The sequence below is a fragment of the Limulus polyphemus genome, unplaced genomic scaffold (assembly GCF_000517525.1).
Source record: "Limulus polyphemus unplaced genomic scaffold, Limulus_polyphemus-2.1.2 Scaffold4326, whole genome shotgun sequence".
NCBI classification, from domain to species: Eukaryota; Metazoa; Arthropoda; class Merostomata; order Xiphosura; family Limulidae; genus Limulus; species Limulus polyphemus.
The window spans coordinates 66,456-81,220 of record NW_013669936.1 but is presented as its reverse complement, the minus strand read 5'-3'; the positions used below and the strand labels follow the sequence as shown (position 1 = coordinate 81,220).

Genomic DNA, 14,765 nt, shown 5'->3' with positions numbered 1-14,765 from the left:
AGATCCCCTGACGGAATTATAAGTGTTAAACATGGATTTAATCGTAAAATTAGGTTTCTTAGCTTTTGAATATATTTATGTTAAATTATTTATAGATAAGTTGTATTAGTTTGTATTATTGAAAATATCATATTTAACTTGTTTGTCCATAAATATATTTAGAGTAAAGCAGTTTTTTTATGAATAAAATCACACATAAAATTTGTTCTCCTATTTCACCGTGAACCTAATCAGATGGTCGATAAGGTTTGTATATTTTACTTCTGTGTTAAATATATTCTAATCTCATTCCTATCTTGCTGTAAAATCGTATATGACAATAAGGTGTTAATTTTCAATCATAAGAACATAAACTCACTCCTTCCTATCCACTTACGTTTATCAAATAAATATTTCAAAGGTTTAATAGCCAGTGAGTAGTATGGACCAATACAGTGATGTGGTAACTAGGTTATTAACTTATATTTCTTTATATATTTCTCATTTATTACATTTAACAGCGTATACAATAAACCAGTTACACGAGTGACCAGATTACAAATAATAGTAATGATGGTAGTCGTATATCTTATGTTGTCAAGGCAACTATCCACTGCTTAAGAGCCTAAAGAATACAACAGAAAGCTTACTTGGGAAAAAATATAGACCTTTCTCGTTTTTAATTTCAGATATATTATACACGTCACCATCATTAGTACTAACATCAGAATTATTTTCTTAGTTATTGTAAGCCATGGTTACTACAGTGTTGATTAATCTTTGTATTGTTAAAAATCTACAAGATATATCAAAAGTCAATCTTTTTGACAGTATATTTCATTTTCTGCAATGTATATTGTTGCCAAACTAAAACTATTATTATTGTCTATTAAGATGAAATATGTGGTGCTTCAGGGGTAAGTCTGAGAGCATGTTACTCTAAATATCGGTAACAAACAAGATCAAAGTACACAGAGCAGAAATATTCCAGGTACATAGAAATAAGAAGTAAAACACAAGTTGTCTTACGGTTGTGTTACATTGTAAATAGGCGACAGGTAATACGTGTTTTTATCATAAACATAAATATTTTTGGTAAGTTACGAACACTTGCCTGTTTCACTTCTTCGTAGAATTCAAGTTAAAACGTGAATTATTGTTATACTTTGTGGTCTTAGGCAAATTGATAGCAAGAGGGTATAATCTTGGCTAAAAGATCCTCCATTGATACAGTGTTAAATATTCTTATGGCAGAAAGTGAGGGACATAATTCAACAAGGAATTGATCCACGGTCGGAAACACAAGCGGCATTGGATGGATTCGAAAGAATTCTTGAACCAAAAAAAGAAACATTCTGCACCAGGCCCAGGTGGTGTTAAAGTTCTAAAATCAAAACTCTCTCCAAGCAAGAGAAAGCAGAACCAGCTGATATAAGCATCTTGTCAGTATTGGAATGGAAAATAGAAAAGGACTTTAGAGATTGTTCCATGGAAATATTGCCAAAACCCTTCAAAGACCATAGTACACTGAATGGATATGGATTAATAGCAATGATAAAGGTATGGGTGAAGTTTGTGTAAAAGTAGCAGTAAAAAGTATTGTGCGATATGTGGATTAGAAAGACTGTCTGCCTTTCAGGTAAGAAAGGTAGGAGCAAAGGATATCATGCCTTTAAATTTCGGAGCAGTAATGCATGCAGATATCACAGCACTGGGCTGTTGGGCTATATGTCTCTTTCTAACGTGACTATATTGGCTCTTTAACAACGAAACTAAATGCAATGGGAGTTTCGGGCATACTCATACGACTGACAATGACTGTGCTGGATATCAGATAGTGTCATTTGAAATTTGGAAAATGGAGGTATGAAATTTGTGAAAGCAGCTCTGCTTTGCTACAAAGATTCCACTGAATCCTGTCTTCTTGATCGAATACACAGTTGGTGTGGTAGCTACAATTGAAAGCTTGATGTAACACCAAATAGATATTTGTTGTAAAGTCGTGTGGTCAAAACGTTTTGTTATAAATTTAATTAAGAAAATAAAAAAACAATCAATCAAACTTTGTATGTCTGCATTTTTACCAAATAGATATTTTGACAGTATAATTGTTCTTAGCATTTTACACACGTTAATGGAAGGGGTAGAAGGGCTGCAAGAAGCCAACAAAAAGACTCTGCTTGTGAACTATAGATAATAAAATGTAGATTCAAACATAACAGTTTTACATAAGACCTTTGCCACTTTTTTTGGGCGTCGTGACGGACAGCAGAGTGTCAATTTCAGGACATAATGCTCATCTGAGAAAGAATTTTCTTAAGAGTCTTACCCTTCTCAAATATACTGCAGCCCAGAAAGTGCAGCAAATGAGCCTCCTCAGTCTGGTTTGAGCATCAATAATGACCAGAATGAAGTAGGTAAGTCACTCTTCTGCATCATCAGCAAAGTCAGGAATAACCAAGTTACTGAGAGTGCAGAATGCAGCCATAAGAATAACTACAGGAGCAGCCAAAAACATTTTATGACACTCTACACATTTTGCCTGGCTTCAACAGCATTATTACAGAACAAAGGATTCTAGTCAGTCAAGCGCTACTCTGAGCAACAACATTCATATATCACCCACTATAGAAGCATCCGAGAGAAAAGGCAGACAAAGATGAAATAAAGCAACTGAAATCGGTCAATACATGGGTTGGTGAGGCCAAGAAATATATTGATGAGAATGTACTTTGGAAAACACATAGAGCATTGAATGGGCAGACAGAATTACGTTGAAAATAATGAAGAGTTGTGACAGGATGTGAAAGTAAATTGGTCAACACATCTGAAATCAAGTAATGGATATACTAGATTGACACTGATCGTAGAAGCAGATGACCCAGTCAGGAAAACGTGATTGAATGGGCAGAATCCATAGTTAAAAATAATCAATATGTGTTTTGGGTGGTCAATGGCAAAACTTAGGCAATCCAGTTCAGTCAGAGCAGAATGTGAAGCTTATAAAAATGCACTTATCTAATTTAACACCAAGGGCAAAGATCATCACAAAATCATACTTCTGATGGACTCCCTAAACTTCAACATAAAATCAGAGACAAGTTTACCTAAAAAACTTGTGCAAAATCTTGAAAAACTCGAAGGTTAAGCTGATAATGACCTATATTACAGTCCTTAGATGTCTTTATAAGATTTCAAAATGATGCAATTGAACTGAAGGAATACGAAAAAGATGGAGCAGAGATCAACATGAAGACTGGGAAAATGGATATAAGTTTGTAAATGGAGAGCACAAAAGCATTGGAGGGGGACAGATGCTACTTAAATCAAATTGAATTGGATATTCTAACTAGAAGAACTTTGATGAGGCTATTGGAGGTTGGAGAGCCTGTCTTGGCCCGGTTCTAGCCTCCACAAATATAAAGTAGCAGTAGTAGAAGTAATATTAAATTCACCTTATTTTCTAAAAGTGGTTGCTTCCTTATGGTCAGATGCTCAAAATTAGTGATGATGCAAAGTTACCTGTAATGATAGGTATAAGATTGTAAGAAGCGTTGTGTTTATCTAATTTATTATATGGGGTATTTAATTTTTAAGGAAATAATTAGTGTAGGTATAAAAGTGTTCCTTGGTGCTAGTTAAGTTTGGGTTTAAGTTTTTGTATTAGAAAAGCTTCTTTACTTTTTCATTTGTTTACATTTGTTTCTTTGCCAAACATGTTAGATTTTATCTATGGTTATACTGCGTTTATTTCGGATACAGCACTGTGCAAAAGTGTTAGAACAAAGTCAAAAAGTAGATTTCAGGCTACTTTCAAAGAACAAAGGAAGATAAATCACAGGTGAAACATCAAAATTTTATTAATCTTTATATTTAGTACAACAGAAACTCAGTGGAAGTGCTTGAGTTCAGCAACCAGTTAATATTTTGTGTGTCCCCATTTTGCTTTGATAACTGCAGACAGTCTTTCAGGCAGTGTTGCAACATATTTTACTCCAAATGATTCTAATACACTCCCATAAAGTTTCTTTGGAAGAAACTTCTGATTAGTCAAGTTGTTGATCTATGAAATCTCAGATCTGCTCAATTCTAATGAGATCGGGGCTCTTTGGGAGCCATTGCATCATTTGAATGACTCCAGCAGCTTCTTTCTTAGCTAATTAATTTCTGCATAGGTTGGATGAATGTTTGGGGTCATCATCTTTTTGGTAATAGAATCCTTTACCAATAATATGCAAACCACTGGGTACTCCATCATGGATCAGTATCTGATGGTACTTGCGCTGGTCCATTATTCCATCTATTTTGCAAATATCTCCTGTCGCCTCAGCAGAAAAACACCTCCAAACCATCACACTGTTTTCCCATGCTACATGGTAGGTTCTATACATTGAGGTAAGTATCTTTCATCTTTCTTCTGCTGCATGTACAACCTACGCTTTGAACCAAATATTTCAAACTTGGACTCATCCGTCCATAACACTCTTTTTTAATCATCAACAGTCCATTTTTTGTTCATTTTAGCAAATATCATTCTCTTGACAATATTTAGAGATCAAAGTAAAGATTTGTTAATTGCTACACGAACAAATATTTTATTATTGTTAAGGCTTTTGTAGATACTGTAGATCTGGACACTTTTCTTTCATTTGATACATGGTCGTTTACCTCATGCTTCAGATCAGTGGCAGTCTTCCTTCTCTCCCAAAGGCTGCATAAATGAAAATACTTAACATCAGTATAATTGAAATTAGGTGTTCTGTCTCACCCTTTCCTATTTTCAAATTTACCCGTCTTCGTCTCACGATCTAGGGTGTACTTGATATTGTTTGGGGAACATTTCAAGTCTGCAGCAATTTGTCGGAAAGTTCAACCAGCATCACGTAAGGCTTTTATACGAACTCTCTGCTCTTCTGGAAATTCTCCACGCTTTTTGTACTGTGGCATGACAAGAAAAGTTAATATATAATGTTAAACACTATTTTTATCAAGGTTTATTTGTGGAGTGCTATTAAATTGATTTCTTATACCGGTACCATATGCAAGCTTCTTGCTAGCTTCTTTCTATATAGTTAAGACACTGCATGGGGTACCATGACAGTTATTTCAGACCCTAAATTTATTAGTATGTTCATTCAAGAAGTTATTTTTGGTGTTGATTGAATCTATTTTCCATTTTTCGGCTTGTTTCACTGACATAGAAATCATTGCAGTTGTTAGATTGTATTTTATAAATAATGTTAGTATTGTGTTTATTAGGGTAGTTTTTATGTAGTATAGGTTTTAAATTGCTTCCTGATTTTCTAATAAATTTAACGTTTACTTAAATGTTATGTTTAATTATAAGTTTGTTCCAAATATTAGTTATTTTGTCGCTGATATCAGTGTAGTTTTTTGTTGTCAGTTGTTTCATTGACTTTTGGATTCTTGGTTGGCTGTTCATTGCATTGTCGGTTGTGGGTTCTGTGGTTTATTGTTTCGGCTGTTATTAGGTTTTCTAGTATGTTGAGTTTTATTTCGTTTCATGTGCCGAGTTCCAGGGAAATATGAGTGATTTTTCTGTGGATTTTTGTTTTAAATTGTGTACCTGTTTTTGCGATACTGAGTTTCAGAAATGTTAGTTGTTTATATTTTTTGTATTCAATGGTGTACTTAAAATTTGGGTGTATGGAGTTAAAGTGGTTGAAAATGCTAGGTGCCTGTTCTGTAGATGTGAATCCGGGAAATTTATCGTCTGCATATCTGTATCTGTACACTGGTGTGTGTGTGTGAAGCTGAACTGGTAGTTTGAGATTGAATCTGTGTCATAAAAATGTTGGCTAGGATTAGTGACACTGGATTACCCGTACTTAAACCATTTATTTGTATGTAGTTTTAGTTGTCAAATATAAAATTAGATTTTGAGGTGGTAACTTCTAAAACAGTTGCTAATTGTTTGCTGGAGATGTGTAATGAGTAGTTTGGGGTCTTTGATGTAAAGTTCTAAAGCTATGTTACAGGCTTTTGTGGTGGGAACTTCAGTAAAGAGAGAGAGAGACTACCTCGAAACTAACCATTAAGGATTTATGGTTTAATTGGTTCAGCTTAGTTCTAAAGTTAAAAGGATATTTGAAAAAGGATCCTACAGATATTACATATTGGGAAAATGCCACGTTATATAGTGATTTATAGATCGACATTACGAGTCTTAGTGGACAGTCGTGTTTGATCACGTGTCACGCGGGATGACAGTAATGTAGGTATAAGATAGTAGGGACGTTGTATATGTATATTATATTATATATGGTAGTTAACATGGTAACGTTTGCTTTCTTTATATGTACATCTTAAGTAAAATGATTAATAATGTTTCTGACTTTTTTTACTTTTGTATTTTTATTATTATAATAGAACAACAAAAAATAACTTCAAGTGGGTTATGTTTGTATCATTTCCCTAGGGTATCTAAAACAGTGTGATTTGACCATTTTGATCAGGAGGTGTTGGATATCCTTGGCTTGCAAATGATGAAAAGATCGTTTGACAACAGTAATCTTAACAGCTATTAAACTAAATAATACTTACTGATAAAATAGTAATGAATAATATTTAAAACTAAAAATTAAATGTTTAAAAAACATATACAATCACTGAATACCAAATCAGCTAAATCTTTGTTATTATGACGTCCAGAATATTACGATTTAGATATCTGTCCGTATAAACTTGCTTAGCACTTTCCCTGTTTTGGTCATTTAATGTGTTTTTATAGATACGCTTACTTGACTACTTACCAAAGTAGATATGAGTGAAGCGTACTCTTCTAGTATTGTCAAACAAAAATATAAAGAATTAATAAAAACTGTTGTATCTATCTAAGTTTACATTTGCTCTTGAGTGCAAGTAACTTAACCTATCATCATTCACATGTGCTCAGAGCGTCACATGTTGTTCTTATGAAATTCGCTTCTAATCAAATACGTTGAACCAAAACAACCAGTTCTTGTTGCCACGTTCACGAGCATCAGCTGCATCTCAAATAAATGTAACTGTGTATCACATATGATACTCAAGCGCTTTAGTATTATGTCCTGTGGATGCCACGTGATGTACAGGACAGGAATAGGGTTAACGCTTTATGTTTTCCTTTAAACAATGAATAAAACTTGTTTAATTCAATTATAACACGTCTTTTTCAATCATGCGCTTAGGTTTTTTTCAAAAATTATAAGCAAGGGTCTTTTATTTAATATAAACAGCAATTTAATGTCAAATGTTTTTGAAAATGTTTTTAATTACTTTAAAACATTGATTTGTGGACAAATATTTTGCTGACTTCTTTAAGCAAATGTTTTACTAGTATTTTGTATTGAAAATTTGAATGATTCTTAGAACTGAAAATAAGTTATGTGATATGTGATGTACTAGGCATTGGTCTATCAATAAAACAATCTCCAAAGGGATGTTTTTTTATTCACCTGAACAATACTCTTTATGAAACAATAGGCTAAACGTCCAGTACATAAACCACTATGATGCAGGCACACCCGTCCTACATTTTGAGGGGTGGCAGTGAGTTGGTAGCCCTAGAGCTTGTATAGACTACTTGGATAGCGAGATTGACTTCATTTTCATAATGCAGCCACTACTGAAAGTAACAAGCAAATAATAAAAAAGTATGTAAACTCTACACTTATATAAATCCCTACTGGACTTTTAGTAGAAATCATAAAAAAGTATGTAAACTCTACACTTATATAAATCCCTTCTGGACTTTTAGTAGAAATCATAAAAAAGTATGTAAACTCTACACTTATATAAATCCCTACTGGACTTTTAGTAGAAATCATAAAAAAGTATGTAAACCCTACACTTATATAAATAACTACTGGACTTTTAATGGCAATAATAAAAAAGTATTTAAACAACAACTAAATTACTCCACTTGTTTATCGGCTTGATTAAGAAGATTCAGATATATTGTTCAGAGCTTTTCATTTTTCCACAAGTAACATCTTCAAATTAGAAATAAACCTACAAATTACAAAGGATTATAAAGTGAGCGAAAAAAACGATAACATGATATAAATATATTCAAATCAGGCAAAGGATTACTGTTTATATTCTAATTAATATTTATATTTCATTAACGGAATTAAACTGATTATGGAAACTCACGTGGATAAATATTTATAATTTTATGTAACTTAATGAAAGAGTCAAATCTATATGAAAATAGACTGAAGAAGTGAAAGTCACTCCCAAAATTACACCGCTAATATAAATTTAATTGTGGTTTAATGTGTAAATGTTTAATATATGTATAAAGACTTTCGCCTGTTCATAACAACAATAACAACAAAAATAAATTACCAAGGAAACCTATGCATTGGTGTATGTGTGTGTTAAATGTAATTATTTGAAAACGAAAACTAAAAGCATACTTAAAGTCATCACCAAAAATTATGCTATTATTGTAGTCGTTATTTAGAAAAATAAATAACTATTTGAGCATAATTTCAATCCTCATTGTGCAAATTAATCGGAATAGTAACGCGAAACAACAGAAAAATAACATCATCAATTAGAGATCCTTTGAGACTCATAATGTGGGCTATAAGGGAAATAACATAAAACTTTGGGTTTACTCCATTTTAATCATTCTTTTTTCTATTTGTATTAAGAGATTTTCGACTTCTGCACTTAGCTTAAGCCTAGGGATGATTGAAATTTAGTACTCGAAAGTTTATTATTAAAAAAAAAAAAACTGTGAAATGATAGCCATAATTTAAATGTACTCTGATTTGTTGACATATATTTGTTACCCCCAGTGGTACAACTGTATGTCTGGGGACTTACAACGCTAGAAAACGGGTTTTGATACCCATGGTGGGCTGTGTACAGATAGCCATTGTGTAGCTAACAAACAAATTATATATTTGTTTTAAATCCTGATTAAATAATTCAGCAAAGACTGTTGACCGTATCATTTGATATATTATGGTAACAAGGTTAACTATAACTAAATATACTTGAATTTCACTCTTACCTGTAACTACATATATTCCTATATTTTTACAATTTTACTAAATGTTCTCGAAATTAGATATTTATATCACCAATTCTAACGTGTCTAGACAACTTAGCAACGCGAAACACAAAAACTAGCACTAAAATATATTTCACAACGTTTTCTTTAGTTTCGGCGTTCGTCTCAAGTACTGTCTCACAGAAGTGTTACCGTAGCCTAATCTTTATAGTTTCATTCCTTGTGGTAGAGAATTGCCCAAAGGCACCTTCATTCTACTTCCATGCTTATGGTTTATCTTTTCTATCGCGAGACTAACCAGACTGAAGGCAAAGTTGTTTGATAGGTTACTAATGTTCAAGGTCTTACACTTTATGCTCGATAGGGTTTCATAACAGTTAGCTTAAGGCGTAATTCTTCTTTACGAAGGATCCTTCTGTATCTAGGACGTGGCCATCTGGGAGAGGATTGGAATCTGTTATGCATTCAAAGGCGTCACCGTATAAGAAAATTTTTTCGAACAGAACTAACGTGCTAAATACGAACAAGAAGATCACTGAAAATTGATTTAAATGAAGTATAATCATGCTTATAGAAGCACAGAAAGACATGCATTATAAATGATGCACAAGCTATTTCTTCAAATCTATAAACAAAATAAGACATTATTACAGCGTAAGTTTCCTGTATTACAAGAGTCATTTCAGTCGCTGAACTTACTATATACACTTACATGGTAAATATTACAAGTTCTACCAAAGCAGTTAAACATGGTAATGCTTTAAAAATAAATAAATATTTGAATCACAGTTGTTCTTCTCCCTAAAATGTAGTGCCTGCCTTCACATAAAAGATACATACATCAATATTTCCCATAAATGTCGCCTGCAGAATCAAAACCTGTCGTTGAACCTAATTACTCTTTCAACATTCGAGGTATTATAATGTGACGACGAATTCCACAATACATTGGTAAGAATAGCCAAAGAGTTAGCTGGTGGTGAGTGCTGTTGACCTGTCATATAACCTAAAGACTTCGAACCCTTCACGAATAATGATTTGACTTCAAATAAAATAATTGAAAGTTTCATCTATGGGGCCACCATCGGTTCAACAGTAAGTTTGAAAGCTCGAAACAATAAAATTTCAAATTCCGTCTCTGATGTGGGCGCAGCTCTGTTAGCCAGTTGTGCACTTGAACAAACAAACACTCGTGTGGAAGACCATTCGGCAAATGGGAGTCATCAAATCACAACTGGCCTAAAGTAACGTTAGCTTCTTTAACAAAGGCTCAGATGCTCAAGATCAACTGTGAACAACATGAGAAGACGACCGCTGTTTCCAATTCTGGCCCGTTGGGTATCTGCTCAGGATCAGATGTTCACAGCTGCAATTCAACGCTGTATTAGTGTAACGACTGTAAGAAACAGACTTTACTTGTCCGTTCTGTATGTCGAGTACCGAGTGATGTGCATTTCACGCAAAGAAAAAAAATAGAGTGTTCATGTGATTGCAATAGTCTGTCTGTTGGAAAAACGACGTGCCTAGGAGGAGCATTATCACAGATGAGAAGCGCTTTAACATGCAAATAGATAAGGGAAAACATCTGGAAAGGATCATTTGAAAAGGATCAGGAACCAGAATCATCCTCGTCTTGATAGAGGAACATGATACATATGACAATGGCTGAAGTATGATGCAGACAAGCATAAGCGTGTGTGGACTTATCAACTTCTATATCATGAGATATGGCACAGTTAGTGCCATTATAATAGTAACCTCGCTGAACATGCTCGCCCTATCAGTAAAAGGGAGTTATGAGTGATGGTAAATCCCACTATTCGATGGTGAAAGAGTATCTCATGAGCTGACGGTGTGTGATGTTGACTAGCTTGCCGTGCCTCTGATCTATAACTTTAAAATTAGGGACGGCTAGCTCAGATATCCCTCAAGCAGATTTGAGCGAAATTCAACGATCAGTCGATAGTGAACATGTCGGACGTTATTTTTTCCCATATTTAAGGTCCAGACTACAGGCTGGTAGATAATAACACTCGTCACCACCGTGCTAAACTGGCCTACACAGTCCATGAAAAAGCAGAGACTATCGAGTAGAATTGACTACACACTCAACGAATGGCAGACATTAAACATGCATTGAAAGCTCCTTTTTTAAGCCAATTTTAAACATTGAAAATTAGTTCATGTTGAAGTGAAATATAACGAGCTATAAAGGTGTAAAGTCATTACCAAGTGTTCATTTCCGGGCACAGACTAAATGACTAATTATTTGTTTTCCTTATCTCATAGATTACATATTATCAGACACTTGACCTGCATAAAAACGATCTGAGAGGGGGAGAAATGACATTATTTCGTAACAGTCATTTTGCCTTGTGATATATATATATTTAAAATACCATTTGCCTTTCTCAACTACAATTTATCTAAAAATGTTATCTGTCTACTAAGTTAACTTGTAGAATAATATTTAGTGAACTGAAATATATACAGACATATATATTAACGTTTGAGAATTAAAACATATTTATTCTATTTTATTTTATTTATTTCATCCATAAAACAAAAACATGAATTTGGGTTGGCTCGTAAGAACCTACCAGAGCATGTAATAAATGTAAACGCAAATATATCACATTAATGTATTTATTTAATAAAGTGCATCAGCCTAATCCAAAATAAACGATGGATGGTTGTGTTCCTTCTTTGTTGTAGCCCAGAGTTATGGATTGAAATAAACAAATGATTTTTCATTACAAAGTAACGATAAATAGATCGCCGTTTTTAATTTTAAAAAAGTTCAATCAGATTTTATCTAATTTATATCCATAATATATATATATATGTGTGTGTGTGTATCTGCATCACTTGATCATAATACCAATTAAAAAATAATATAGAAAAGGCTAAATAAACATTATAATAAAAATTAAAGTTAGTAGTAAATATAATAATCGGAAAAAATATTTACTTCCCTGTGGATTGACTATGTACAATGAGGATGAATGAGAGGATAAAAAGAAAGATAAGTTTCAAAATTTTCGCGTAAAGCTACACAAGAATTATATGCCTGCGAGTAACTGTCCCTAATCTTGAACTGATAGACAGCTAGTTATCAGCTCTTGAGCTACTCTTGTCTAACTGATTAAGGGGATTTGCCTGTCACAATTATAAAGCATTTACGACATTAAAGCGCGGATCACGTTTCCGTGAAAACGAGACTCACACTTAGAACCCTTGGATTGACAGATCCAGCAGGCTAGCCACTAACCCACGTTCTTCCAGATCAACATAAATATATATACTTCTTGCTGCGTAATGTGGCCGTGTAAAGTATACGAGAGCGATAAAACACACTCAACTTGATGGTTAAATCCCAACGTAACCATGACGAAGCGAAATTTTGGCGGGTTGCTGTCTTTGCGTTTACATTAATTTGTATTACATTTCGAAAAACAGGAAATGTGGAAATAAATTTCGTAAAAATAGCTGGATTTTTAATCTATGTTTGCCCAACGTATCACACTTCTCAATCTTTCCATGCAAACATAAATATAAACACTTACTTGAATAAAGAAATTACCCATTTTATAGAAAGCATTCTTAAGTGCTTGATTACTAACCGAAAGATTTACAGCTGTGTAGCATAAAATTTAAATAAGCAAAGGTCGAGATACCTTAATTGTGAATAATTAAAGTAGTTCAAAAGAGGATACATGAAAGGCTTGAAGGACGTTGTAATTCAGCTTGATTTTCTTTATTTCGTCACATAATAATTTAGATGATGTAATATTTCGGTTCAAGTTCTGAAAAAAAAACAATTACGAATTTTTAAAGTGCCTCTTTTCCATGAAATACAGACCGTTTTTGTTTAAGAAGCAGAACAAACGTAAAATAGCAAATTAAAACCATAAAAAACACACATACGCTTGGTATCACATCGTAGGGAATTATAATAAGTAGGGTATTAATGACCAAATTAATATAAATATATAAAAGTGAATCAGGTTGATTTGAAGGACTCAATTATAGCATCTGTCATCCGTTATGAGATTTATGATTCAGAGAATCGATGAGGACTTAACAATTGCAATCATATTTTAAAATACTCATTAGGCGTTTTTTTTTGTTGTCTTTTAGGTCCCCTGGACAAATTAACACTTATATTTAAAAATATAGGCAAAACAACATTACATAATAAAATTTTTCCTTTTACTTTTTTTAACTAAAAAAATATATATATTGTGTAATGTAAACTTTGGTTTTGCTTATATTTTTAAATAAAGTTTATTGCACACTGTTGTCCTATTTATATTTCAACATCATTTGTAATTTCACCTTAAAAATTATAAATGTTATGTAAAACCCTGAATAAAGAAAGTAATATCGAATCTAAGCATACAGTATTGTTTTTGGTGTAATAACTTTTACACCTAAACTGTAAAAAAGTATTTTTCCTCAGAGAACAAATGTTTGCACGTTATATTTCCTACGCCATAGATTCGTGTTCATTCTTTTCACTCAAAAAATCGCAAATAACACAAATATAGTGTTTGTTGGTCTTGTTGAAATTAGCTAATAACTAATTTTTTTTAGTATAAGAGACAAAAAATACAGCGATTTTTATGAGATTGATTGTATTAAAACATACGCGTAGGTTTACTTCAGTGATATTGTATGAAGCTAACAACTAGTTTTTCTGCATATTGTAAATAGTGCTATATCCCATTCATTCTTTAGCATTAGTTTCATTAACAATAGTAGTTAAAATATTGGATATATAATGTATATTTGTTTTTATGATATAAATATCTATATATATGCAATATGATAATTAATTTGCATTTTAGTTCAACAGTACGTATGTGGGCTTAGAACTCCAAAAATCAGGTTTCGATACCCGTTATGGGCACAGCACAGATAATCCACTGTGTAGTTTTGCGCTTCACGACAAACAAATAAACTAATATTAGATTGTATGAGGCTTAGTGTATGGATCTAGAACAAAGAAAATCTAAGCTGGTATCTCCCGGTAGGTTAACGGACTTACAAAGTTAACATCCGGGGCTCGATTCCCCACGGTGGACAGAATGCAAATCGTCCACTAGTCAAAGAATAACAACAACCTAAGGTGATAATTTTTGTTTTATGATATTGTATACCCCTAGTTAGACCACTATATTAAATTAGATACATTAATTAATGCGAAGTTCTGATCTATGTAGGTAGCTTCATTTAATCAGGAGTTAGTAATAATTATGCAGTTAAATCATTTTCGTATAACATTGATAAAATACTTAAGGGATTTGTTTATTCCATTTAAGCATTCAATTTCGTTTTCTGATATTTCTCATATATATTATGTGATATTTATATTATGAAATATTCTATATATAAACATCTATCTTTTATATTATATATAAGTATTTTAGTAACAGTGCTTATTTCCTAAACGCTCAAACAACATTACTCCCGAGATAAATGTTCGTCTCAAGTAGAGCAATATCTGCAGCAGAGTATTAAAATGTACTGGAATTTTAAATATTTTAATTCATATTACTCGTCCTCTACTTAATACTAGACAAATAACATTGAATGTTTCTTTGTTTTACTCAGCAAGAAAAATTCCAGATTCTAAAACAAAAGTATGCTAGATAATTAATGTGAATTAAGATTAATTTCAGAAGCTAGGAAGAATTAAATGCAATTTTATTATCAATTACAGAAGCTAAAAAAAGTTTGTTTGTTTGAAGTTAAG

The 14,765-nt window shown here is 32.7% G+C and overlaps 1 protein-coding gene across 1 annotated transcript in view; it reads left to right on the top strand.

Moving 5' to 3' along the window:
• Positions 1-873: 873 nt before the first annotated feature.
• Positions 874-14,765, top strand: part of LOC106470968 (synaptogenesis protein syg-2-like) — a 74,522-nt gene continuing 60,630 nt past the window's right edge. The window contains exons 1-2 of the mRNA XM_022399609.1: positions 874-896; positions 2,329-2,396. Coding sequence (XP_022255317.1) covers positions 874-896; positions 2,329-2,396 — 91 coding nt within the window. The remainder of the gene's footprint in view (positions 897-2,328; positions 2,397-14,765) is intronic.